We start from the raw sequence: 27277 nt of genomic DNA, 5'->3' as shown, positions 1-27277 counted from the left end.
CCCTCTCCTCGGGAGCTGGGGAGGAACCAAAGGGCAGGGCATTGATCGGCTCCATTTCCCCTTCCCCCCCCCCCCCCCCCCCCCCACCCCGAGCGCTGCTAAGACAGCTTTGCGACTAAAAGGCAAGGCGGTTTTGGATTTCCTCTCTTGGTGTCTGGGACAAAAAACACTTGTTCAGCTGCGAGATGTTCCTCATGCGGTAGGTGTTTCTAGTGATCGCTTCGTGTTGGAAATGTACCCACGAAGCTCGGAAATCTGGCACCTGCTCTGTTTCCACGCCGAAACGTGCGGATCAGCAAGATCTTAGGCCAATCGACAGAGACAGAATCGAAAGTGTGCCCTTGGCTTTGATCATTCTTTCTGCAATCTGGATTTTTCTCCTTCCAAAAGCCATGTGTTAAAAGCAGCCATTTCCGTCATCTCCCCAGAGACACTCGAAGGCCCCTTCGACGGGGGTGTATTTTGCTTGAATTCTCCATGATCCATTTTCCTCTTCCCTTTGTTTAGCTGGAAGTGGAAGAGAGGCCACTGGAGCGATCCTGAATTTTTACAGCCTTGTATAACGTTCCTGTCTAGCCTGTCCACACAACAACCAACTTTATTGTAGAATATAATGGCTAACCCTCACTGAGTGCTTACCCAGTGAGCCAGGGACTTAGCAAGTGCTCTTTGTGGATTATCTCATCAACTCTGAAGAATTTTATAGCTGGAAACTGAATGCTCAGAGGTTTCATTATCTGCCCAAGGCCACACAGCAAATACTGCTGGACTGGATTTCAAATTCTGACAGCCTCCAGAGCCTGTGCTGGTAACCACAAGTATCCCGGTAGGACCGTATGGTTACCCCCATTTTACAGATGAGGAAACTGAGACTACAAAGATTACTCCCGGAACAGACGGCTAGCCACCTGGCTCTCGGGTAGGTACTTCTTCCAACTGTGTGTCCGTTGATCTTTCCCTGCCTCATCAAAGATGAATTAATAGTAATATGTAAAAAGATCAACAACAAACCATTGTTTAAGTGTCTGTCCCTGAAGCTGATTAGGCTCCGAGAATATCAGTAAGTAAGTATGGCTTGGGGTCTTCGCTAAGGGAAGGCGTCCCAGCTCCAAGGATGTTGCCCCCCCTCCCCATGCAGTGAGTCTGCCAGGAGATATTTTCCTATCAGTATAAAATCAACTGTAAAAGTGTATTTCAGCTGGCAAAACTGCTTCTCACCAGGCAAAAGCTTTGCTGGGAACACCACTTCCTTCACTTGGAAACTCACATTCCGGGCCCTAGTTTTCCCTTACAAGTCCAACCCGGATCCCGCAAGTTTGCTGCTATTTTTTCTGCGGCTGTGACAGTTACGTGTCCCTGCTTTAGGAAGGAATCTCCATCACTCCATGGGATCGTTTCTAAACAGATGTCTGAGAGCTTCCAAGGGATTTGTACATTGTGATAAAACCCTTCTCCATTCAGCAGACGGTTATTGACTGCCGACTGGTGCAAATGTCAGCCCAGCGTGGAGAAGCGTTTCTAAGAGCTGGAGCCACCCGAGGCTGGAACTGGGCTGCTTCTGAAGGCAGCGAGTTTCGCCTCTCTGGGGGGATCCCGGGAGCGGGCAGCGGTGGCCAGCCTCTTGTGGCTAACGAGGGGAGGGCTCTGAAAATCTCTTCCAATTCCAGATTATATCAGGCTTTGTGACTCATACAAACGTGAACGAGACCAGTTCCTATGGTCAAGTGGAAATGATACAAACCTGAACCCAAATAACAAAATGTTTTATACGACAAATCTTTTGTGCCAGAGCGAGCCGAGAATAATGAAGGTGAAGCAGAGAGAGCCCCGGGGGGGGGGGTGAGGCAGGAGGCCTGCAGGCTGTGGTTGAGGCTCCCCCCCCAGATGCTCAGTGTGATCTTCAGCAAGTCTCAGCCCCTCCGGGGGCCTCAGTTTCTTCTTCTGTGAAATGGGCTGTTCAAAGGTGATAAGGCTCTAGAAGTCTGAACCAGTGCCTGTGGGTGTCTGGGGAGAGGCTTTGGAAGGTCGGGCTGCTGAAGCGTGCACTATTATTTATGGACCTGTCTCATCGGAACGTACTTTCAACCCTGCCCAGCAGAAGCACATCTGACAAATGATTTATTACGGTAATTGATGTTTGTACTTACTCATTCTTTATCTATTGCTGCTCGCAGCATGAGGGATCACGTGCGCGCGCACACACACCCTCCCGACCCCGACAGCTGCAGCCCTGCCTGGCCACCCCCCAGGCTCCCTGCCCCTTCCGGGCGCAGTGGCCTCAGGCGTCCAGCTCCATTCTCTCCTTGCCGCCCCGGCTGCGCTCTCTCTCCCCAGCAGCTGTTTTCACAGGGCACCAGCTTAGCAAGTCCTTGCGCCACCCCGAGGCCACCACGAAGTCTCCTTTCTGGGCCCTGTCCCGGGGGAGCGGCAAGGGGGGGGCATTCGAGCTCAGATCCCGTCTGTGCCCCCGGCAGGCCCAGGAGCAGGAACAGAGCGGCCGTTCTTCTCTCCAGCCCGATGATCACGGGATGATGTTCCCCGAAAGCCCTGTGCCTCACGCCCAGCAGCTCACAGAATCCTCCGTAACAAGCCCATAGCACCTGCCGGCAGCTCTGTTTCACATCTGGGGAGACTGAGACGCCCCCAGGTGAGGGGCTTCACCTCAGCTGATGAGGGCTAATTGGGAGCCGCGGTGCCAGCCCAGGACGGTGTCGTTTCAAAGCCCTTCCACCGACGGCCAGAGGACCGGGCGGCCGTGAGGTGTCGGGGAGGCAGGAAGTGTGGAAGCCTCGGGCCCAGCGCTCAGCAGGACGAAGCACTCCGCACATATGACGTCTCTGCTGTTGTCCCCGCTTCTCCTCCACAGGGGCTGGTTCCCACCGACAGCGCCTACTCTCCCACCCAGCCACCTGCCACATCTAAATGTTTTCTATTTGGGAGACAAACAGCCCGATGCTGCCACCTTCTAGCAGCTCCACCTAGAGAACGGGAGCTTTCCGAGAGGCCGAGTCAGGAGGGGGAAACCGGAGGCCGACGTGGCTAAACTGAGTCTGTGGGATGTCAGGAATCTGGGGAACCAGCGACAACTGCACTTGGTAGGCCCTTGGGCAACGGCGGAGCGTGGGGGTCTGCCTCCGAGTCCTAACTGTCAACCACAGTCTGGGGCAGCAGGTGCTGAGGCAGAGACCCCGGGGCCGGGCAGAGGCAAGACAGGTAGCTCGTTACAGTTACAGCCTCCGCCCCATGCTGGCAAAGCAGCTCTGGAGAAAAGGGAGACACCGGATTCCCCGTGTCTGCCCATCTCTGCGGTGTAAATACGCCTCCCTTGTCAACTCGAAGCTACAAGCGTGAGGTCGCCGAGTGTGGACTTGGGAAGAGACGCACGCACGGGCCCACCCGTCTCTGTCCTCCAGTCCACCGAGCTCCTGCGGCTTCTTCAGAGACACCGTGTCCTTTCCCGCGAGAGGGCTTGCGGTTCCCTCAGCTAGGACAGCTGCCTCCGCCTCTGGCCTGCTCACGTCTCACCTCTCCTTCCGGGTCGCAGCTTTAATGTCACTTCGCACAGAGCCTTCCTTGACTCTGCAGCCTAGCTCTTCACTCGATGAGCTCTTCGAATGGTGCTCTCTCCTTTTCAGCCCCGACGTCGGGCTTTAGCTACTTATGGGAATGTGTGGCTGTTAGTATTTCTCTCCCTGTGAGGAGAGCAGAGCTGGCCAAGGTATCAGCAGTGCCTAGCACAGTGTGCCAGTGCCTGGCAAAGGGTAGGTGTGCTCTAAATATCTGCTGGGCCCTAGTGGATGAATAGGAGTTTGCAAGGTGGGAAGGGAGGGGAGGGGAACAGCATGGGCAGAGGCAAGAAGTCCGTGTCTATGAGGTGTGCTCAGGAAGGCAGGCAGGGTGGTGTGGCTGTTACTTCTGGTGCCTGGCACCGAGGGAGCATCTGCCAGTAGGTGAGGAAGGCGGACTGGGCCCGGCGGGGTGTTGGTGGCGTCGCTCTCGCCAGCCGCATTTCCCAGCCGAGAAAACCAAAGCTGGAGAGGTAGGAATCGGAGGATTTGGGAGAAATCAGGGCCGGGCACGGTGTAGCTCAGCCCATCCCCTTTACAGACAAGGAAGCTGGGCATCCCTCTCCCAACACTGCATGGCCGGCGTGTGCTTCCTGTTCTGCTCCCAGCCAGTGACTCTGGGTCATTGGCTCCGGGTCATTGGCTCTGGGTCGAGAGACCCACCTTCCCAACACAGAAGGTCCCCCGCTGGAGAACTGAAAGCAATTGGCCAGGATCTCACAGAAGTCAGGCAGCGAAAAGAACAGTCTAGAACGCTGGCTACGAGTGTGGGCTGTGGCACTGGACTGCCTGAGTTTGAATCCCAGGTTCGCTCACCGACTGGTGGTTTGGGGACCTTACACAAATTGCTCAACCTGTGTGATCCTGGTTCCTCATCTGTAAAATGGGAAGAGCAGCAGTGCACGATTCCACGGGGTTGAGTATTCAATGCGCTAGTAAGTGCCATTCACTTGGCACAGTGCCGGGCACGTAGTAAGCACTCAGCACATGCTGGCCGTTCTTCCCACTGGTAGGACTCTCTCCAGGATAGATATTGTTTCATGTATCATGATCCTAGGATATGAAAGGAAAGGGACAAGCTTTAGGTACTTTTCCGTCCTCCCTGTGGCTCTTTCTGTTCTCACCGCTCGGTTGAGGAAGAAAGCTCAGAGAGGTTTCCACTTGTCCAGGGTGGAAAAATTAGTCAAAGACCACAGAACCACGCCCAGACCTCCAAGACTCTTGGAGGGGAAAATCCTAGCCATGTGGCATCATTGGAATTTGCTCTCTCCCTGGCTACTCTTGAAAACCTCCCTAATTTTTTTTTAATGTTTATTTATTTGGGGGTGGGGAGGGAGACGGGATCTGAAGCAGACTCAGCCCTGAGAGCAGAGAGCCCCATGTGGGGCTCGAACTCACCAACCGTGAGATCATGACCCGAGTCGAAGTCAGATGCTTAACTGACTGAGCCACCCAGGCGCCCCCAAAACTCCCCAATTTTAACTCACTCTCCGTTCTTTGGTGGGTAACTTCTCCTCCCTGAACCCCAGGTCTCTCAGCTGGAAAATTATGGATGTTTGTAACAGTCAGGGTAAATATTGCTAACTGCTGTAACAAACACCCCCTCAGCTCAGAGGCTTCACACAAATGTTTGTTTACTGCCCATGGCACAGTTCACACTGGGTCAGCGCAGTTGTTTGGGGAGCTGGGCTCCTGTCACCTCTTGAATCAGTCTCTCCTAGGGCCTGAGTTCACCCCTAGCTCCCCAGTGGCCGGCCATGAGGAAAGAGAGGATAAACAAGGTACGATGTTCCAACACACCTCAGCCCACATTTGGCAGACTTCACTTCCATTCACGTTCCATTGGCAAGAAGTAGCCAAGGCCCCCACCTTAGTTCAGTGCAAGAGGGCGGGCAATATGGTCCAGCCACGTGCCAAGAGAGAAGACACCCCAGACCCTGGTGCCACAGGGCTGGGCCACAGTGACGCTCACCGGCCACACTCGAGAGCAGAAGTCAGGACTGCTGGGCCCTTCCCTGCTTTTAGCCTGGGCCCTCCCTCCCTGAGCACCGTGCTTCCTCCCTCCTACCCAGGAAGAGAACCAGTCCCTGCCAACCCGCCTCCGAGGGTGGGTGGTTGGTGAGATAATGATCTTATCATACGTATTGCCTCTTGGAAGGCAGGTGCTGGAGAAAAACCAAGTCCGCTTTGGTTTTTCTCCCTGTTCCTTCACATTCCTTCCCAAGATAAATTTAGCCAGCCCTCGCTTTGAACGCAGTGCCCAGGATGCTGACTTTTTGTTCTCCCAGTCCATGTGAGAGCATTTTTCATGATGGTAGCCTCAGGCCGGGAATGCAGACTTCGGGAGCGCAGTGCCAGCCTCTGCCCTGCCCCAAACACCTGTGACCCACAGTCCCACCCCAGCCCGGTCCCCGTGGACAGCAGGTGCCTGAGCTCTCCAGGGATGTGAGCAGAACACAGAATACAGATGGGCTTTGAGATCTGGCTCCAGGTCTGCTTCTGTCCTTACTGGTCACCTAGAGCTCGGAGGCAGCACATTCAGGATTAAGGGCAGAGACTGGAATCCCGGCTCCGGCAGGTCACCTCCTCCTCTGTCTCCCCATCTACAAAATGGGTCCTCGCCCCTTCTTCATGAGATTAACTGCGTGAGATACTTGTCTTAAGAGATTTTCATATTTTATGGTATTCAGTTAACAGGAGTGGAGAAGGTGATGGTCTACACTTTTTCTCAGGCCAACCTGAAAGCCACAGTGAGGACTTCCTGGAGCCTCTGTCCATTCCAGATGCTTCTTTTCTGGACTTCTTTAAAATCTCCTGAGAGGCCTCCTTGGAGCACTGTATTCTTGGACCTCCTCGTCATCATAAGAGTGACTTCCCTTCTGGGGTCTATTTTGCATCCCCCCTCCTGCTGGTGCGGCCTGGTCCACTCCCTTCTGCCTGGTCTGTGAAGCCCTCCGCGGCCACCCAGACCATATCTTATTATATCTTGGAGGTGGGTCCAGCCCCTCCCCTCTGTCCCCATCCTCCAAGACTTTGCTTCTTAGGGTTAGGTCTTTGGGTTCCTCTCAGCCTCCTTCCTGGGGCCACTCCCATTTTTACTCTGGGTCTCTGTCTCCAGAAGATCATCCTGCCCTCCCCTGCCTCCCCTTTTGGCTGTAGAGTCCACAGGACACACGTTCCCAGGTCAGGCTCCCTGGGGAAGCTTCCCCTCACTGGCTAGGTTTCAGCCTTACTTTTCAGTCCGGGGCAACAGGTGCACCATGTGGGGACACACACACACACACACACACACACACACGCACACGCACACACTGGCCACACTGGCTGTTTCCCCATGGGAAACGTGGGGCCCAGACTCCTTCCAGACCCAGTTCACCCCTTCTTCCTCTGATGGCCTGTGGATGCCTCCCACAGCTGCACCCACCTGGAACCACAGGGTAGGGAGCTTGGCCGAGGCAGGCTCTGCAGACCAGGCTCCCAGGCCCTGCAGAGAAGGGCAGAGTGTCCAACCCAGAGATGGCGACAAGTGTCGCGGCAGTGCCTGTCCCAAAGGACGGGTCTCCATGTTTACCCCTGTCACTAACAGATCTGCAGGGGGGACATGAGCACCCCCTCTTCCTAAACATGAAAAGTGAAACCCTGAGGGCTGGGCCACATAAAAGGCCAAGCTGCCAACATGGAGTGGAGCTTCGGACCCCTTTCTGCCTAACTCCAAAATTCCTCACAGCCAGAGCAGACAGTGGCTGACATTTTATAAGTTTAGATGACTCTTCCCCAAGATGATCTTGTTCCCAAACCCGTGATCCCTCTGTTGTCTCAGCACTTGGCTGAGCATTTTACTCTCCCCGCTGTACAGATTCAAATGCAAACAGCCGTGGGAGGGGCGGCACAGCAGTCCGGGAAACCCCTTTGAGGAAGGAGTTTCTCAAGACTCCTCTTTCTGCTGGGAGAGGCCTGGGAACCTGTGGGGAGGGGTGCCGGGGTGGCTCAGTCTGCTGGGCTTCCCACTTGGGCTCAGGTCATGATCTCGTGGTTCATGGGTTCAAGCCCCGCGTCGGGCTCTGTGCTGACAGCTCAGAGCCTGGAGGCTGCTTTGGGTTCTGTGTCTCCCTCCCTCTCTGCCCCCTCCCCTGCTCATGCTCTCTCTCTCTCTCTCTCAAAAATAAAAATATTAAAAGATGAAAGAAGGAAAGAAACAAAAAAAAGAAAGAAAGAAAGAAAGAAAGAAAGAGAAAAAGAAACACTGATGGGGACACAGCCGCGGCACCACATCAGACCCGTGTCAGGCCCACACACCTATGGGGTTCTCTGAGCCCCTTCATCATCTCACTTGACCCTCACCGTTTTCCTGGGACACTGGCATCAGGAGCCCATTTTACTGCCGTGGGTTAAGAGATTACACTTTGCTGACACTAGGGTTTTGCCTAGCATGGGCAGGGCGTGGGGAGGGGGCCGGGGGCGGGGGGAGGATCGACCGGCTTTAAACAAATGCAGTTCACCTGCTTACTGACTGTGAAGCCACAGGCAGTCCCTTCACCTCCCGGGGCATCTTCACAGTGAGGTGCTCGGGGGCCCCCGTTTTGAAGGTGATCGTTCCTACCTGTCCCCAGCAAGGTTCCTGGCACCCAGCAGCCCGGGCAGAGAAGGTGTAGAGGATATAGTCCTGAACTTGGGCTACTTCACCCCCCTCAGAGCCTCGCTTGAAAAACAGAGCAGTCACGTCCCTACCCAGCAGGTCTGTGATGAGGGTAGAAGGAGACATGGTGTCTAAAAGGGCTTTTTAAAGCCTCTCTATAAATGCGAATGTATTTCTTCAGCAATAATAACAGCCAACATCGGCAAACATCTCCTGCCTGCATACTGTGTTCCAGGCACTGTTCTAGACCCCTGGGTGTGGGGTTCCATTCAATTCTCACAGCACTCCTGGGAAGCAGGACTTCTATATTATGACCAATAATGGAGGAACTTGAGTCTCAGAGGGGTTAAGGAACCGGCCCCAGGTTGCACAGGCGATAAGTGGCAGAGCCAGGCTTTGAGCCCAAGGAGGCTGACAAGCCTATGGGAGGGGAGCATCTGCTGCGAGCTGGGCCCTGAGATACCCAAACAAGTAAAACTGAAGACGCGTGGAGTCTAGCACAGCTCAGACTTTCATACACATCAGAATCATCTCTGGATATTATTTAAAAAGGCAGAGTCCCGGGCCCCACCCACAGAGATGCTGATTCCACAGGTTTGGGGGAGGGCTGGGAATCTGCCTTTGTAACAAGCCCCGAAGATAACGTCTGTGCAGAGGGCCAGCTAACCACACAGGGAGGACGGTGGCAGGCGTCCAGCAAAACCATCGATAAGAGTCGCTCAGTAAGCACGGATTGTAGGCTCCGGGGGACTCTGAAGGTTCAGGTAGGAGTCCCCAGTGCGACCCACCTGCCGCCTCTGGCCTCCAGGTTCGCCAAGTACTACAAGCTGGAGAATGGCAGCGAATACCGCACACTCCTGAAGGCTTTTGGCATCCGCTTTGACGTGCTGGTGTACGGGAATGTGAGTCCTCGGGCTGGGGTGACGGCAGGGCACAGGGGAGGAAACCCAGACCGGTCTTGGGCCCCGAAGAGCCTCCTCTGGTGGGGGCGGGGCGGGGGGTGCCAAGGTCCTGCCACTGACCAGCTCTGAGAGCCTCAGCTAGTCACATCTGTAGTCTCTTCGCCTGGGCTGGGGCGTGAAGGGCTGGGGCCTGCTGGTCCACCAAGAACCCTCCGCCCATGGGCTCTCTCTGGCTGCGAGTCCACGTTCAGTCTCAGGCCTCAGGACCTCGTACCTGACCCTCTGCCCACTCTCCGGGATCTTTGTGCATGCAGGCTGGCAAGTTCAACATCATCCCCACCATCATCAGCTCTGTGGCAGCCTTCACCTCCGTGGGAGTGGTGAGTTTAGCCCCTCCAGGCTCAGACAGGAGGCCAGTCAAGGTGGGGCTCCAGCTAGGGGTGGCGGGGGGGAGGGGGGGGATGGTGGCCCAGGTAAGCCCTGCTTCTGCCTAGAATGTAAAGCCTGACCTCTTGCCAGATACTTCAGTCTGGCAAGGGGACTGTCCCCCACCCCCAGACTGGGTCAGTCCTGAGTGAACATGTCCAGTCACGGAGAGCTCATTACCTCCCCGTTTGCGGGAGGGACAGACTTGGTTCAGAGCTCCTGTTCCCCACCGTGAAGGTGAGGGAGGAGACTCCAGGGGTCCACAGACCTAAGGAACAGAGCCCTGCTCCCAGGGACTCCTACCCCCTCACCCTCCGCTTCTCCCATCAAGTCCTCTCCCTGCATTTTGGTCTGGGGTCACTGCCAGGAGCTGGAGATTCGGGTGATGAAGACATTCTGCCAAGCCCCTGGACATTTTTCCAAGTGGAAACATCAGTCAGGTGTCTTTGGAGGACTCCTCCCGGCCCCTGGCCTGTTGTCTGCCTGAGGGCAATCATGCCCACTGCTGCTTCCTGCCAGCCCGCTCCTCCCCTCGCAGGGCAGCCCCACTGAGTCCACTCTGCCTCTTCCTCCAGGGGACTGTCCTCTGTGACATCATCCTGCTGAACTTCCTCAAGGGGGCCGACCAGTACAAAGCCAAGAAGTTTGAGGAGGTGAGCTGGGGAGGGTGGGGGCAGGCGCATGAGAGGTGGAGGGACAGGGCAAAGAGTGGCACTAGGCCCCAGGGACTCTCAATCGCTCCCCCTTTTGGAGACTTCTTCAGGGGAGCTCATTGGGCCTCGGTGCAAGTTGGGGGTCCAGAAAAGAGGGATTTGGCCAAGAATGGGCTCTGTGGAGACCCTTGGGGGCTCTGTGGGTCATCACTGCCAACACCCCCATCTACTCATTGCCCCTCTCCGTTTCTGGTTAGCTCAGGTTCCTGTCTGCCCTTGGGGTGCACGGAAAGACTGTTGGGATCACGCAGACTTGCTCGAGCTCCTGGATAAGGAGACCGTGAGCCCCACCTGCTGTGTCTGCCAAGTGGGGTCCCCACAGGAGGACCTTCCCCGTAGTTAGAGCACGATAATGCCAGCCTTTCTATCTGCAGGTGGACGAGACGACGCTGAAGGTCACCGCCTTGGCCAACACAGTGTACCCCAGCGACCAGACCACCGAGGAGAAGCGGTCCACAGATTCGGGGGCCTACTCCATCGGCCACTAGGGCCCCTTCCCGGGGCTCCATCTGCTCACCCTTGGGCTCCAGGCCTCCCACTAGGGCACCCACCTAGGCAAGGGGGGGAGGCAGAGAGGGGGGCCTTCGTTTCTACTGTTCACCCCAGGAAGCCACACTGGACCCAGGTGTCTGGGCCTCGCAGCGCTCTGGCAGACAGGTAGCCCTCCCTGCTAAGACCTCACTCTCCCCTTCACCCCTTGCCTCGCCCTTGTCTGCTTCCCTGGACCCCTAGGGCAGTAGCACCTGAGCTGCCCCTCTTCCCAAGAGTAGAGAGAACAACAGTGATAACGAGTGGCCACAAGGCACTACTAAGTGCCTGCCAGTGTCACGCACATTATCTCATTTAACCTGTAGAATAATCCTATGAGGTAGATATTAGTTTCCCTGTTTCGAAGATAAACTGAGGCTCAGAAAGACTGAGTCATTTGCCCAAGGCCACACAGCCAGGAAGCATGAGAGCTGGGATTTAAACCCACATCTAACCCCATCACCCACAACCCCACAAGGGAAGCGTGAACTCCCCGGGGGCATCTGTCCCCTCCCCGCCCCCCCCCCCCCCAAGCTGCTTCAGCCTTCCCCACAGCTACCAGGGTCAGGTTCAGCTTAATAAAGAGTAAGCCCCATGCTTTCAACAGGAACTCGGGACCCATTTTAGGGGAGATCAGTTAGACAGGGATGTGGGGGTCTCTTTCTCTGCCTCGAGTGGATCCCCAATTCAGAGGGAAAGAGGAAGCATGACTGTCAGCGAAGTTTTCCATTGCTCCGTCCCCAACCAGGAGAGGACCATTCTCTTCTCTCTCTGGGACCCCCACATACTCACACGCATCGGGCCCCCTCACTCCAGGAGTGGAACTAGCCCCCCACCCCCTTAGGCTGGAGTGTGATTCCCAGACCCCAGGGCCCTTTTCTAGCTGGGTGGTGCTTCTTTGTAACACCAGTGAACAGGCTCCAGTGAGGCCCAGTGCCCCTTGAGCTGCTGGCCAGCCAGGCCACCCCCCACATGGCCCTAATCAGTGGTCAGTCTTCTACTGCTAGAAACCCTCTCATCCCACTCTCCCGTGTACAGATGAGCCAACTGAGGCCAGAGAGGGGAAAAGACTTGTGTCACACAGTCAGTGACCAAGGGAGAACCCAGCTGTCCGGGCACTGAGGAAAGGAAGCAAGAGCAAGGAGCCAGAGAGGTCGCTGGAGAAGCATCTGGTCCCCCCACACCTCCATCAGCCTAACCCCCCCCCCCCCTCTGGGCTCACCTCCCGTGAGATGCCCGGGCATCTCCCCAGGGCAGAGTTCCGGAGCAGATTTAGGTCTTAAGGAAGCCTGAAGGATATACAATTTGGGGTATCTTTTTAAAATAATACTAAATTAGGTAACAGAAGGGGCTCCTGCAAGAGGGAGGCCCCAAAGTATCAGTTTCATTACCTCCCAGTAAAACCACGTCTGGAAAAACTGGAGCGGAGACATGACTCTGTGGTCTCAGCTGCAGTGAGCTTGCCTAGGGATGGAGGGCTCGCCCCTCTACAGAAGGCGCAGGGAGACGGGGAGGGGGCAGCTTTGGGGGTCACTCGGGAGGGACCAGTGTGGGAGCAGTGGGCACTCACAAAGGCCTGAATCCAGTGATTCCCCCCTCCCCCACCAGGGGAGAAGGCATCAGGCCCATCACCCCCCACACACACCTCATCCTCAAGCTGGTGGGGTAACACCTCCCCGGGGGTGCCCTCCGGCGTTGGGCCGCGTCCAGAGATCTGACCAACAGAGACGGCGGTGGAGGCAGCGGTTCTGGAGCCGGGAGACCCACAGACATCCCCAGCAGGGCTCACGGGGGGCTCCCTGCAGAGCAGCCTGAAGCAAACTTGTCCTCCCTTTCCTCGGTGCGGCGGCCGCCCCTGGGCCCACCCGCAAGCGTGTGAACTCGCGAGGGTGAGCCGGACGGGCAAGCCACGCTGCGCTAAGTCACGGCTTCGGTGTGCCAGGCCGAAGGCTGCTGTCTGTAGTGATAACGCTGCCGGCTGGGCTCTGCCGCATCGTGGCGAGAGATCCATCCACCCTGGAGGGGTCGCTGTGGCTGGTTACTAATCCTGCCGGATGGAGAAAGAAATCTGGGATCCGTGGAAGTTTGAACTGGAGCCCACGCTCCCTCCTAGCGGGTCCCTTGCGTCTTGAATGACTCCGCGTAGAAGCTAACTGCCCAACGGGCCCAGGGCGCGACACATGTCCTCTACTGCAACCCTCATCGTACAGAAGGGGGGCTGAGGCTAGTAAGGAGGAGGGACTAGACTGGCAGAGCCAGGCCTCAAAGCCTGAGCGTTAGGACTCCAGGGTCTGCAAGGTTGACTTCCATGCCACAGCTGAGAAAACCCAGGAAATCTGTTGGCGCCTTCTATGTGTCAGGCTAAACTAGGCATCTAAGCCGCAGGAACCAGAAAACCTCAAAACCTCATGATTTAATATAACCGAGTGGGTCAGACAGCCCCCTCCCTCCACCTGGTGGGTGTGCCCAGACACATGGGCGCCCAGGTCAAGAGCGGCAGGGAAGGGGGACCTGGAGGCTCATGGACCACCGAAAGGCCAGGCCCGGAAGAGGCTTATGTCACTTCCAACCACACTGCCTTGGCCAGACTCACTAGCATGACTAAGACCCCAACTTCACCGCAAGGAATACTGGGGAACAGCCTTCCTGGGTCCTCAGGAAGAGGAAACAGTGAAGACACCACCCTCTGCCTCATTATCCCCACTTTTAATGGCCTCTCTTCTCCACAACCCTCCCAGCCCATGGCCGCTGACAGTTACTCACCTCCTTCCCTTCTGTGTTCCTTCTCACAAAACCTTGTTTTCCGCAAGCCACCCATCAACCTCCCAGACGGATTAATAGATAACACTCTCGGGAGTTTCTTCTCCTGAGAGTATTTGCTTTTTCAATCAAGGACTTTTCAAGATGGAAAGGCCTTAAACATCCAAAGATATGAATATATAATTGTTGAAGTTAAGGCCCACTAACTGACAGTGTTGGACCTTTGAGGGGTAGCTTATCTACCCTATCGTGCCTCAAGCAAGCTTCAGTCTGCAAGGATCTGAGCTCCTCTCCATTCCCCTCCCTCTCTCTATCTCTCGTATTGCCTGGCAACATGTTGGGCAATTGGCATTGGCTACAGCTCATTCCCCATCAAGGAGAGAAGTGGAGGCTGATAAGAGGGAGCTTGCCATTCAGCCAAAATAGCGGACCCAGAGCTCCCTATGCAAAGCTTCCCTTGCTGACCATCCTTCCCACCACCCACAGCCAGATTCCACAGTTCTTTTAGAAGCTGAGCATCAAGAATTAGCTTGTTGAAGTATGCAAGGCAGGGATTTGGCTGGGGATCTGGCCCCCAGGCAGCCCCCTTTCTCTGCCCTTGGGAAGACCAATAATGCTGTGATTAGGAGCTTCCTACCTGATGTCCATCTAAGGCAGACGGGTACCTACAGGTAGTCCCTGGGTCCAGCATCGGTGACGTTCATCTCAATGCCCAGGCTCATTATCCGGTTGCCAGGGACCTGCTGATATTCAGGGGACCCACCTTCCGCTTTTCCACTTCTCCTGTGGTCCTCCATTCCTGTCCTATGCCATTAACTGCAGCACCTTCAGAACCAAAGCACATCTGAGAATACTGTGCTTTTGGTTCCTGAAGCTCTGCATCCCATCACGTGCCTAAACAGATACACACAGACACACACAAACGTAGACTTGTACACGGGTATGGCAGACATGCACATACATACACACTCACAAACATATGGGTCGAAGATGTACAAGTACCCACATACACATGCATGCACAGAATCGGGCATGTAAGGGTGCAAAGCTATACAGAGATACACAGACATCCAGGCATATCCATAAATATACAGAGACGTTGAAAATATACCCACACTCCACACACAAATATACACCGACTCATACAGATTTATGCATATATTTACAAATACAGATTCACGTATACACAGATAAAGACAGATATACAAAGACTGACTCATGTACACACCAAGATACATATACACACGTGTAGCTGGGCACTTACAAAAATACTTGTACATTCTCCCTGCACCCCATGTAGAGCTATACCCCAAGAAGCATATAAGTGGATCCTCTATCTATCTCCCTCAATCTCTCTCTCTCTGTCTCCATTCTCTCCTCTCTCTCTCTCTCTCTCTCTCTCTGTCTCTCTCCACCACACCCCTCCAACAACCCTGGGCTCTGTGCCCTCTTAATGCCCAGTCCCAGGTCGAGCTTCCTGCTTCTCAAGGCCAGATCCTTCCCGGAGCCCAGCATCATGCCTGAAAATGCAACATGTTCTGGCTAGGTGTCCCCAGGGGCTGAGGAAGTGAGGTGAGGGAAAGAAGCTGGGCCCCCGGGCTGTGCAATCAGGATGGGAGCCGCATGGCCACCAGAGGCTCTAACTTTTGCCCCCAAGGCCCTCCTGGTGGAAGCAGCTCCCTCCTAAGAATGTGTTCCCTCTCCAGAGGTAAGCTGGGAATGGGGAGGAGGGAGAGGGAATTGCAGTGGGGGAGGGGACACACCTGGGAATAGAGAGGAGAACACATCTCAGAAGTTGGGGACTGTGAACTCACACACTGGTGGCTGGGAGAATACAAAGTAGGGGCCAGTATCTGAGGCCAGGAAGACCCGGGTCTAGAGGAGCAGGGGGCCTAGGTGAGACTTCCTCCCTCTCACGTGGTCACCCCGGTGGACTCTCACCACACCCCACATACACCTCAATTCTTCAATGGGCAACATCGCCTCCACCTTGGAAAGCCACCCCCCTCCCACCCCACCCGGCTCCCCATCCCGGATCCAAACAAAGCAGGAGGGCCCGTCTCCCACCGCACCAATGAGGCCAACCCCCAGCGCCTGGGGGAGCGGGGAAGGGGGGGGGGAATCCGGCCCCCGCCGAGAAGGGTGGTGGAAAGCCCACCGCCCAGTCAGGGCTCGGCCACCGGCCACCGCCACCCACCCCCACCGGCGCCCTGCCGCCCTTCCTCCTGGCCACCCCGCGCCCACCCGGGGCCCTCCAGCGTGGGCAATAAAGAGACGGAGTCAGGAGATGCTGTGGGAAGTCTGGGTTTATGGCCAGAAGAGGCTGGGGGACAGAGCTGGGGCGCGGGGGCCAGCGGGGGGGGGGGGTTGCGAAGGGCGGGGGATCCGAGGCAGGGGCTCCGCAGCCACGGGCTCAGTAAGAGCAGACAAAGGGCAGACGCCTTTGGCATGAAGTGCGCCGCCAGTGACCACCTAGCAACGGAGAGCACAGTGACGTCAGCCGCTCGTGGCCGTCCTCCCCTCCTCAGGCACCACATACGGGTCCGGATCCAGGTTCCCGCCGGGGTTATGATCTGGCCGCTGTAGTTCCCACGCGTCCCCACCAGCTAACGTGATTCTTCTCCCCCGGGGCGGGGAGAGTGCTGCTAACTGCTTTATTCCGTTTCATCTTCACGGTGACGCCAGCAGGTGGGTGCTACCCTCACCCCCATTTCACAGATCGGGAAGCTGAGGCTTAGTGGGGGTCATAACCTGCCTGGGTCTCAGAGCTGGAGGCGGATGGCTACCGTCTTACTCCAGCACATGCGGTCTCAGCCGTGGTGCCAGCTCCTTCACATCTGGCATCCATGCTGTTCCGAGCTGGCGAATTATCTGTCAGCCAGCCCTCGTTCCCACATCTCTCTTTGGTCCCTCGTCCATATCTTACATTCACATCTGCTACTCTCATCTGTCACATTAGTCACTCCGCCTATCAGAGCAAGGAAAGCAGTCCCCGGGCCCTGAGCCTAGCTCTGTCAGTGAGGGTGGAAAGCCTCCAGCTAGCTCCCAGACAGGGCTCCCCATCACCTGGGTTTGCTCTGAGGAATCCCTACATTCCGGCCCTTCTCACAGAGGACATGTCCCCCCAGCCGGGGGAAGGTGTGAGTTTGGGGAGGTGTGTTGGGGTAACTCAAAGGGACAGTATGTAAGAATCTATCTCTCCACCCCCACCCCTTCCCCTTCCCCTTCCCCTTCCCCTGGCCCCAGTCCCCCTCACCTGGGGTGCACAGGGTCACACAGTTGCCGTGCCCTTGGAAAGGCTGCCCTGAGGCCCAGTATTGAAAATTCCAGCAGCTCCCATCGGTCCATCGAAACCTCCGACACATGAACTAAAGTGATAGACTGGGTAAGAGTACAGATGTCCAGAGAGACAGACCCAGGGGTCCAGAAAATGCTGAGTATTCCTTTCTCCTCTCACTGCCCACCCAGCGGGGAGCCAGATACCCTAGAGACCCATCCTTGAGGGTTTGCAGGCCATGACAATGCAAGAGCAACCAGGACTCCCAACTGTCGCACAGAGCAGGCTTGTCAAGCCTTACTGTGCATACGAATCTCCCAGGAATCTTGTTAAAATGCCAATTCTGATCCAGGAGGTCTGGGGTAGGGCCCAAGATTGGGCATTTTTAACAAGCGACCTGGTTTGCTGACCCTCCTGGTCCACGGACCACACCTGAGCAGCGAGCATCATGGTACTCATTTATCCACGACCCCAGACCTGCCTTGAGAGAAGAAGGACCCCATTCTAGAGATAAAGAAACTGAGGCCCCGAGGAAGTCATTCAGCTAGTAAGTGACTAAGCCGAGCATGGAACCTGTCTCCTGACTCCAGTGATGCGCTGGTAAATGTTCAACAGCCAGCTCTGGGGGAAGGTGAGAACACAGAGGGAGGGAGGAACCCCGATTTACAACAACTGCCAAGTTCTTTGGTGTATATATGTCCACTGGGGGCACGTTTCAGGCTACAGGCACGCAGTCACTGAGCAAGGAGCTGAGACCAGATGCCCACCATCATTGGTTCTCACTCCACTGCCTGCTGCCTCAAGGTCATCTCAGCTGCTGAGGTGAGGCTAGACGCCAGCAGAGGCTCCTTTGAGGCGATCAGAAAGAAGTTCCTGTCCCCCGAAGTTGGTGCCCCACTTACCCAGCGCCGGCTGATGGCTCCAATCCAGACCTCATTTTCATTGAGTCTTCTGGCTGAGCAGAGGATGCGATAATCTAAGTTGTAGCTGTGTATGGAGACGAGGTTGCCTCGGTAGCACCTCCTGCAGATATTCTGCAGAAAGAAGAAAACGGAGGGTAGAGAATTCGCTGGCTTTTCTCAAGTCTCTGGGTCTCCAGGACAGAGCCTCTCATCCCTTTTCAGGTCAGAAATCAGAGACCTGTCTGCCCCTCTCAATCCCATGTTTGGCTCCCTTTTGTGTTGTCAGGAACTTTTTGCAATGACTATGAATATTCAGAATAGTCATAGCTACCGTTTGTGGAGAGTTTTAGTGACCCCGAGACTATTCCCAATACTCCCCACATATTATCTCATTTAATCCCCACCACAACCCCAATGGGTTGGTACTGTCTATCTCCATTTTACAAATGAAGGTTCTGAAGCTCTGAAAGGTGGAGTGGCTCGCCCAGTAACACGGCCCATGAGAGTCAGAGCCAGGCTCAAACGCAGGCGTCTCTGATACCAAAGCCTTCCTTCCAGATCAGTGGTTCTCAAAGTGCCGCCCCCCAGACAAACAATACCATCATTACCTGGGAATTTGTTATAAATGCAAACTCTCAAGCCCCGCCCTAGACTTGCTCACCCAGAAGTGTGCTTTAACAAGACCTCTAGGGGATTCTGACGCACACTAGGTTTTGAGAACCACTAATCAAAAAGGGAACAGAAGGTTGAATCGAGTCTCTTCTCCCCTCACCCCCACCCCAGTCCTCCACAGTAGCTTCCCTGCCACTTACCTGAGCACATTTAAATTTCTGGGCCTGCCGCACCAACAGGAAGTTGCAGGTTTTGCACCCAGGACTGCTCGGAATTCGAATTACGTCTTCTTCCTTGGGGCACTGAAAGTCCTTGTCTAGGGCAGCTAGGTCCGAATCCATGGCCTCCCCGTCCTCAGATGTGACCTGACAGCTGGAAGCCTTGGCCTCCTCTCCCTCTGACTGAATCATCTCATCAGTCAGAGCCAGGTCTTCTCCCTGCTCCCCTGAACCTTCCAGATTCTGACTCAGATCCACTTGTATCTCATGGCTGTCCGGACTGCAGGCAGAATTCTCTGGGAAGGAGAGGTAACCTGCTGTCAGTTCTGGGTCTCCTTTCTTCCAGGACCATGGACAATGCCAAAGGCCCTACTTGAACCTTCCTAGAGCCATCTGGAGCTAATCCTGGATCTCCTTGGTGTTGGGTGAGGAGAGAACATTTGGGTCATAAGCACAAATGGATGAGATGCTAACTTCTGGCTGGTACCGAGATGTGTATTGTGGGGGTGGGTGGAGGCACCTGTGAAAAGCCCTTCATCTTCACAGGTGGGTGGATTTTAAGTTGAGATGGCTAATCAGAGATGGGCTGGGTCAACTGGAGAGGGGTGACTGTGGCCCTGGCCCCATGAGGCAAAAAAAAAAAAAAAAAAAAATACAGGAAATAGGAGAAAAGAGAAAGATTGGTAAGACAGGAAGGAGATGCTTACCCAGATGGAAAGCAGCAACTGTCCCCAGAAGGAGAAGGAGCAGGAGCAGTGGGCCTTTCATATCCACTCAGGTTTGGGATGGGGACACAACTCCAGCCTCCTTCCTTGTGGGTGTCCTGTGTGTCTGCACAGCTCTTGGCACTTAGAAGAGACAAAATTCTTGTTAACTGGCTGATTAAGGGACAAACTAGAGCATTCTTTCCCTTCCCCCAACCCCTGGGGAACAGACCCTGAGCTGGAGAATTAGGAAAAGGACATGGGGTGTCAGCTCAAGTACAAAAGTCCCTTTTTCTGAAAGTGCCATCACCGCTTCCCTGGAACGGCCCTTAGCTCAGACACTTGCCCCTGCAGGAATAAGCCTGCTCAGAGTCAGGGCCACTGTCATTCATGCTGGGGAATGAGGGGAGAGGATGGTGGCCTGAGGACAAGCTTCTGAGGTGCATGCCATATTGGGTCAAGTACTCACCTCCAGGAGTCTGAGGCTTCCACTCTCAGTGCTCCTAGCTGCTGGGACCCAGAGGCAGCTCTTATACTGGGCATCTGGGGAAGTGGGAAGAGGCCAGGATGATTGCTTCAGGCTGGGGTGGGGAGCAGTGGAGCTGATAAGACTAAGTCTTGCTCAGTCCTCTCACCGTTGAGCCCTGATGCCTGCTGGGACTCCAGAGACCTATCTCCCAAGGCCTGCTCCATATGTGGGCACCCAGATGCCCCAGTGTGTTCCAAAAGACCCCAGCTGACTACTGTCCAGGCATTATTACCACCCCTAAAGTGCCCCAGTCTGAACAATACCCCTTAATCCCAGGAGCAGCCTTCCTCTGGTGAATATCCCAGTTAATGAGGTAGGGAATCCCAGGAATCTGGGAGAGCATGTGGGGAAGAGGTGGTTGGCCAAGGGAGCCTCCGCCTTCCTGATCACTTATCTGGACCAGGTCCTTTAAATGCATCACATCCATGAATCCTCACCTTCACCTTATATATGGTTATCCTTACTTCACAGATGTGAAAAATGAGATTCAGAGAGAGAAAGCAACTTGTCAGGGTTGCACACGTAACAGGAGAACTGGGATTTGCAAGTCTTTTTGGCTCAAAACCCTTCTCTGTCTCTCTGTCTCTCCATCTCTGTGTCTCTGTCTTTGTCGCTTTCTGTCTGTGTCTCTCCTTCTCTTTCTTTCTCCCCCCCCTTTCTCTCTCTCTTTCCATCTTTAATGTGTGAAAAATTTATGCTCATTCTTTTATGCTGTGGATCTAGATCAAGGTTCTCAACCTTTGCTCTATCACTATATAGAGCCAAATCTTTGTTGTGGGGGGCTGTCCTGTGCATCATAGTAAGTTTAACAGCATCCCTGGCTTCTACCTACTAGATGTCAGTAGCACCTTCCCCAGTCATGATGATCAAAAATGTCTCCCCATATTCCCAGATGTCCTCTGGGGAACTAACTTGCCCCAGTTGAGGTTCATTGATCTAGAACATGCCATGTTGTCCAATCTCAAGTCTCATCTTCCAGCAAGGGGGCAGCAGTTGGAATGGAAAGTTTCATGCAGAGTCATTCAGACGCCCTGGGCCACCCTCCTCCCCATCCCCACTCCCCATCTCCCACCAGCTCTCTATCACCACTAGGGTCTCAACTAGGGGAAGTGAACAAGGCACTTGCCTCAGATGTGGAATTTAAGAGGGCACTAAAGAATTCAGTGGCCAAGAGAAACAATATTTTAATATAATCTTTTGTGAACATCAAAATAAATGCCAAAAAATCCATGAAGAACAAAATGTCAAATTTTTAATCAATCAAGCTCCAGCCAAATTCAGTGCAACACAGGGAAAGGCCAACAAGTGCTGAGCCCTGACTGGATATCACTGCCAAGAGCTAGAAGACTTGTCAAGGTGGGTGTCTCAACTCTGTGACATCCTAGCTGGGCCATGCATATTTGTTTCTTGGATTCCATTCCAGCCTTCCAGTACTCAAAGCACTAGGGACAGGTAACCCAGAAGGTGAAGAGGCCTGGGTCCTTCTCCCCCACTCCCTCAGTGTACCTACAAATGGAGAAGTATCTGAAAGCTCATTTCTGCACCCAATTGCAGAGTAACGGTCTTGGCCATTATCTCCCCGGCCCAACGGACTTGACTCTCAGCTTCTCTTCCTGTCTTGGAGGCTGGGGGATGGACCAATTCCAGGCCCCCAAAAACCTGGTCTCCGGATTTTGAGCTTGAGGCCTCCCTAGTAGGAGGGCTAGACCGTCTCTCCATTTTTCTTACTCATCCGGGGCCCAGGCCAGGGATATCATTTCATTTGTGTTTGGGATGACCACTAAAGTCAGCTAGTTCCATGAGCCAGCACCATGATAAGCTTTATGTGTGTCATTTAATTTGAACATCCATTTCATAGATGAGGAAACGGCATCTCAGAGAGCTTAAGACACAGCAAGTCAGAGACAGGCCTAAACCCAGGCCTTCCAGCCTCTTAGCCACCCCAAAGCTGCCTTCCTTCTGCCTCCTCTCACTGACCTCCCTTCTCTATGACTTACCCCTCTCCCTGTTGACCCTATTTTCTTTGCACACAAACCCTGGGCAAAGACATTCCATTGACTTCAATGACCTCCTTCCTCACTGACCACAGTGAAGCTTGTCTGATTTAAAACTGGAAATAATATTTTTGAAGGTCCACCACGGACCAAAGACTACGTTTCATTAAGGATTTTATATCTATGGTCCTACTTGATTAATTTTACAATCATCCTGCAAATTAGGTATTGCCTTCTCTAGTCTACGTATCTACTGCACGAGCTCAGAGAGGTTAAATTACTCGCCCAAATTCACACAACTATTAAGAAGTGGCCCTCATCTGTTTGACTCCCACATCCTCGCTTTCTTTGATATGCCCAACTGTGTTAGCCCCAGACAGTGTGGCCACCATTTTCATCATCCATGAGACTCCAATGTTCTGGCTTGCTGTTTGCATTTATATTCATAGGGATTTGAAACTCTGTCTCAAGATTCAGCCCAGCCCCACACTGCACAGAGGGTGGGTCTCTCTATCTTGAGGGGCAGTGTAGTGTGACGTGTCTTAGAATCATGAGTTAAAGTCAGCTCCTCTGTGGCTTGGTCTTCTCATCCTCATGAGTGGAGGCTCATGACAGGACGCTACATCTAATAAGACCACCTCTAATAAACCTCCCAGAACATTGCCTGGCACGTGGGGTTGGGAGGTGGCCCTTGTCAGGAAACCAGGACTAGAAATGTGACCCTAATCAACAAATAAGCACTGAGTGTTGATTGAGCTCCTGCCCTGTGCTTTGCATGGTGTAAGGAACTCCAGGGATTCTGTTGTAAGCAAATTGGCTTTACAGAACTTAGTCAACATCCTGTTGGAGATGAGAAATGACACACAAACCCATATTTGGGGATGTAAGCCCTCTTATTTCATTAATTTTGCTTTTTAAAAAATGTTCCTTGTGGATATATAGCATGCATCCTATAAAGTATGCTGTATGGTGGGCAGCTCAGGGGATTTTTACAGTGAATGCACCCTCAGAACCATGCCCAGATCAAGAACAGAATGTTACCCGCTACCCAAATGCCTCCTTTATGGCTTCCTCTTGACATTAATCCCCCACAGGGGATCTCCGTAGGCTGGAAGGCCCACTTCTGCCACAACACACGGTTCCAGCAGACTTACGAAGAATAAGACAAAGTCCACTTATCACTTAGCATTGAACCTGGACCTAGTAAATGCTTAATAAATGGGAAATAGTGTTACTCTTTATTATTCATATTGGAATAAAGGGAAGCCGTGTCTTCCCACGGCAGAATACAGTCTGTGAGGGCAAAGAGTGAAAGTTCTTCTTCATTGGCATCCTCCCCAGCACCCAGCCCAAGGCTGAACCCAGAATAGCGTTCCAGAGTTCCACCATCTTTGAATTCAGCAGACTGTCATAGAATGGCAGCTACAATGGACCTCGGTTTGATTTCCATCTTTCTCAACTAACTGTGCGAACTTGAGCAAGTGGCTTCTCCAATCTGGGCCACACTCAAAAAACTAAAGCTCTTGATTCACCTCTAAGACTCTGGAGCCATCTGTAATTGTATGTGTTTGAGGAGTCCAGGAAGAAAGGGGCTTCAGGGCATTGACTCCTTACTTTCTGTTCACTTCCCTGACGGAGCGAGGATTCCTTCCCCACCTCTGATTGAGATTCCCTCCTGTCCACCTGGGCTGGAGTCCTATGACCCCAAGATGAACCCAAGAGTAAGGGAGTGTGCCCTGCCTCTCCACTGTGCCCCATCCCTACATGACCATGTCCTGGAAGCGGCCACAGGATCCTAAGGGTAGAAAGAACATGCTGTGGAACAGACAGCCGAATCGCAACATTGGCCACATTTAGATGGTCTGTCTTGGGCAAGTCTTTGAACAGGGCCATAACTTCTCTGAGCCTGGTTTTATAAAATGGGGTAATAATTACTTCCCATACAAGGTCATCTTTGTAAGGTGCTTGCCACAGTAAGGGGTACATTGTGGGTGTGTAATAGGCAGCAACAATTAGTAGAGATTGTGCTTCTGTTGTAAACAACCATATGTTCCAGAATGGGAGGAGGCTAGGTCTTGTATTCCCAGGCCTTATATAGAGTTGGACATATAGCATGTTGTCCTATATTGGGTTTCCCCAGAAACAGGCCCTGAGACAGGATTTGAGTGCACGTAGCTTATCTGGGAGGTGCAAGGACATTTGTAGGGAAAAGAGAATTCAGATGGACAAGAGACAGCAGTCAATAATATGTGTGCTACAAAGCCAGCTGCCTCAGTGGATAACGGGAAGTTAATCCCATTGGAAAACCCTGGGAGACAGTGCCCAGTACATGCCTTAGAATCAGTCCACTTGAAGGGCAAGGGATTAGGACACTCATACTCCCACTCCTATGAGTTACAGACTGTTCCCAGGGACATGTTAATTTCCCGGCACATTAAGGCAACCACACTCTTGGGCATGCGGATGCAGGCACAGGACATGGAGAGTCCACCTGGAATGGTTGAAGACACAGGGGGGTTCTGACAGCATCTGCTCTGCTGGGGCTAGGAATTGGGTGTTGTGTGAAAAGAGCTACTGGACCCATTCTTCTGTCTCCAGGGAGAGTCCACAGTCCCCAGCCCATACTCCAGCCTCCCTGAAAGTGATCACTTCTGGCTTCTTTTATGAGAGACAGTGGAGTGGGGAGGGGCCGTCATTGTAGGGCAGAAAGTTCCTTAGGTGGGGCTAAGCACAGAGGATCAAAGATCAGAGGGGAAAAGTCAGTTTCAGGAAAGCAATTTTATTGTTGGGATCTGGAAGCAGAGGCAGCAGGCAGGGAGGGGAGGCAGCTATGGGGGCGGTGCTTTGGACTCCTGGCTGGGTCCAGCTCAGTAGGAACAGATGAAGGAGAGGCACCCGCAGCAATGAGATCGACACCAGTGGCCTCCTGTGAAGGCAGAACAGAAAGAGACCTTCAGCCTCTAGTGCCCCCTGACTCAGCCCCAGACAGGCCTTTCCTCCCCTCTGCTCCACGTCTCCATGGCCACGGAGTCTCAAGACCCAGAAGGCCCTGCCCAGCATCTCCTCTGGGAGGCCCTCCTACTCCCCTAGGCCCTCCCATCTGTCATCCCCACTCCCCCGGGCACCTCAGGTACACATGAACACACATCCGCCACCACAGGCCCACAGCCCGGTATGTAAAGTTCCAGCAACTGCCCGTCAACCCTGTGAAAGCGTTTGCAGCAATCCTAGAGGAGGCAGGAGGAGAAGATGTGGGGGGGGGGGGCTTGCCCTTGATCGCTGGACCATGACGGACACTGTCCTGGTCAACTGAAATGCTGATCTGCAGTGATCACCATCATCACATTCTATGCATCGCAGTGATACGCTCATCCTCTGGCCCCAGCGAGAGGTAAGCAGGAGTTGCAAGCCCATCACAGAGAGGAGGAACCAGGCTCACAGTCTCGCCCACATCCTACATGCAGACCGTGGCCCCAAACCTCCTTGCTCTGAATTCTTGGCCTTTCCCAGGACCTAGGCAGCCTCCTCGGTGTCCCACCCAAGTCGTCTATCTGTCCCCAGTTCTTTAGAGGATTGGAGGGGAAGCACAGACAGATCTGCAGCATTGTGAGGCACTGGCTGGGGTCAGGAGTGCACCCCACTTAGAGCTGGGACCCCGCTTACCCTGTCTACGACCTTGCCTCCGATCCAGACCTGGCGCTGGTTGAGCCCGCTGACTGAGCACTGGATCTCATCATTGAAGCTGAAGCTGAGGACAGAGGCGAGGTTGTCCTGGCAGCACCTCTGGCAAACTGACTGTAGCACAGGATAAAAGAGGAAGAGTGGAGTGCCCCCCACCCCACCAAGGAATTCATGTCACCTTAGTCTTGGGTCTCTAAATCTCCAAAATTCATCTTCCTCACCTCCATGCTCGCCTCCACAGCCATCTGAAGATTGGAGATCAAACTGCAGTTTCTGTTTCCACATGACCCTCACCTCTCACCCTGGCACCTCAGCAGGCCCCAGCCCCTGCTGACACCCCCAGGGTCTTCAGTGAGGAAAATAATGAACGATGCAGAGGCTGCAGACATCTATCCCCATCCCCCACTCCAGGTCTCAGTCTCAGCTCCAGGCCACTCATCCGAGCTTGGTTCAATTTCCTGGTCTTCCTTACCAGCCAGAGGCGGGGGCAGGTCTTGCATCCAGGAATGCCCTCCAGTTTCACTGTGTCCTCTTCCTTAGGGCACTGAAAGCCCTTGTCCACCTCATCCAGGGCAGAGGCCAACTCTACAGCACCCTCCTCCTCAGGGGCATCTTCACCTCCAGACCACCCCTCCTCTTCCTCCAGCAGTGTCAGCTGCCCCATAGGGGCCTCCACAGCCTCATTTTCTGGTATCTCCCCAAGCCTAGGCAGGGTCTCACCTCCATAAAGCTCTCAGAGTTAGACATTACAGTCCCTGGCAGGGAGAAAGGCCAAGGGCCCCCTTCTTCACATCTACGCCTGCTCCTTCCCAGCACCATGGACAGCGCCCACCACGCCCCAGGCATCCGGGAGGGTTCAGTCCTGGAAAGAAAGGTACCTGGAACCAAATCAACACAAGGAGAACCCAACCTCCTATAAGAGGTCGTAGTGTTAAAAGTGAGGACTTAGATTCAGGCAGTTGTGGGTTTGGGTACTGGTGCCATCACCAGCTTGGGTACTGGTGCCACTACCAGCTTTATTTTCTTGTTTGTGATATGGGTACGCAATACTATGTACCTTGTGGGGATGCTCTGATGTTTAAAAGAGATAATGCAGGGGCACCTGGGTGGCTCAGTCGGTTAAGCATCTGACTCTTGATTTCAGCTCAGGTCATGGTCTCACGGTTGGTGAGTTACAGCCCCACGTTGGGCTCTGTGCTGACAGCACGGAGCCTGCTTGGGGTCCTCTCTCTCCTTCTCTCTCTGCCCCTCCCCTGCTCGTGCTCTCTCTCTCTCTCTCTCTCTCTCACACACACACACACACACACACCCCTTGGGAGTGGGGTGGAGAAAGAGAAGGCATGACAGTAAGTCCCTGAGGCTCCAAGAAGCTGGGGCCTTTTCTGAATAGAAGTGAAAACCATGACAGACAGCCGAGGCTGGCTCTCCTGTGGGGCTGCAAGTGAAGAAGGGAACATTACCAGTATTGGTTTATACTTAATGGGCCCCTCAGAGTCTGTGGAATGAGAGAGAACTGAGAATCAATGATTGCTGGCCTTCCCAGGAATGCACAGCACTTAGGTAGTGGGGTCTCTCCTCAAAGCTCTGGAAACCACACACACACACCCAGGTCCTCCAGGCTCTGCCTCCCCCAGCCAAGGAGAGCCTTCACATGCCTCAGGAGCACGAAAGGCAGGAATGAGAAGTCTCGCCCCTACTGACCCCTGAAAGACACCCACGGTCCCAGCCAGCCCTCAGAACCTCCCAGCCTGGGTCAGACACCTCCCCAGAGATTGAACATTTACCTGAAATCCACTCCACCATGACAGGGAAAGCGCTTACCTGCCCAG

At 54.0% G+C, this 27277-nt stretch overlaps 2 protein-coding genes and 1 long non-coding RNA gene across 3 annotated transcripts in view; 2 read left to right on the top strand and 1 right to left on the bottom strand.

Moving 5' to 3' along the window:
- Positions 1-11413, top strand: part of P2RX3 (purinergic receptor P2X 3) — a 28055-nt gene extending 16642 nt beyond the window's left edge. The window contains exons 9-12 of the mRNA XM_049646749.1: positions 9011-9104; positions 9419-9484; positions 10106-10183; positions 10618-11413. Of these exons, the coding sequence (XP_049502706.1) occupies positions 9011-9104; positions 9419-9484; positions 10106-10183; positions 10618-10731 (352 nt within the window). The 3' untranslated portion in view covers positions 10732-11413. The remainder of the gene's footprint in view (positions 1-9010; positions 9105-9418; positions 9485-10105; positions 10184-10617) is intronic.
- A 4487-nt stretch (positions 11414-15900) lies between these two features.
- On the bottom strand, positions 15901-19308 carry LOC125933652 (proteoglycan 3-like). Its single transcript, XM_049646709.1, has 5 exons — positions 19248-19308; positions 18523-18836; positions 17711-17842; positions 16788-16899; positions 15901-16003 (listed from the first exon to the last, which is right to left on the bottom strand). The coding sequence occupies exons 1-5, from the start codon at positions 19306-19308 to the stop codon at positions 15945-15947; spliced, it is 678 nt and encodes a 225-aa protein (XP_049502666.1). The 3' UTR covers positions 15901-15944.
- Positions 16009-23305, top strand: LOC125933660 (uncharacterized). The gene is made up of 4 exons (XR_007461049.1): positions 16009-16219; positions 16778-16916; positions 18887-18965; positions 23109-23305. It is a non-coding gene; the product is annotated as an uncharacterized LOC125933660 (long non-coding RNA).
- The last annotated feature ends 3972 nt before the right edge of the window (positions 23306-27277 follow it).

Source organism: Panthera uncia, chromosome D1 (genome assembly GCF_023721935.1).
Source record: "Panthera uncia isolate 11264 chromosome D1, Puncia_PCG_1.0, whole genome shotgun sequence".
Classification (NCBI taxonomy): Eukaryota; Metazoa; Chordata; class Mammalia; order Carnivora; family Felidae; genus Panthera; species Panthera uncia.
The sequence above is the reverse complement of the archived record's forward strand: the minus strand, read 5'-3'. Positions and strand labels throughout refer to the sequence as shown.

Excerpts from the sequence above, each read along its gene's own strand:
- LOC125933652 (XM_049646709.1), bottom strand. The coding sequence starts at position 19,308 with ATGAAAGGCCCACTGCTCCTGCTCCTTCTCCTTCTGGGGACAGTTGCT. Across the intron at positions 18,837-19,247 it reads AGTTGCTGCTTTCCATCTGG|AGAATTCTGCCTGCAGTCCG; the intron begins GTAAGCATCTCC and ends TCTCCTTCCCAG. Across the intron at positions 16,900-17,710 it reads GAGCCATCAGCCGGCGCTGG|TTCATGTGTCGGAGGTTTCG; the intron begins GTAAGTGGGGCA and ends CTATCACTTTAG.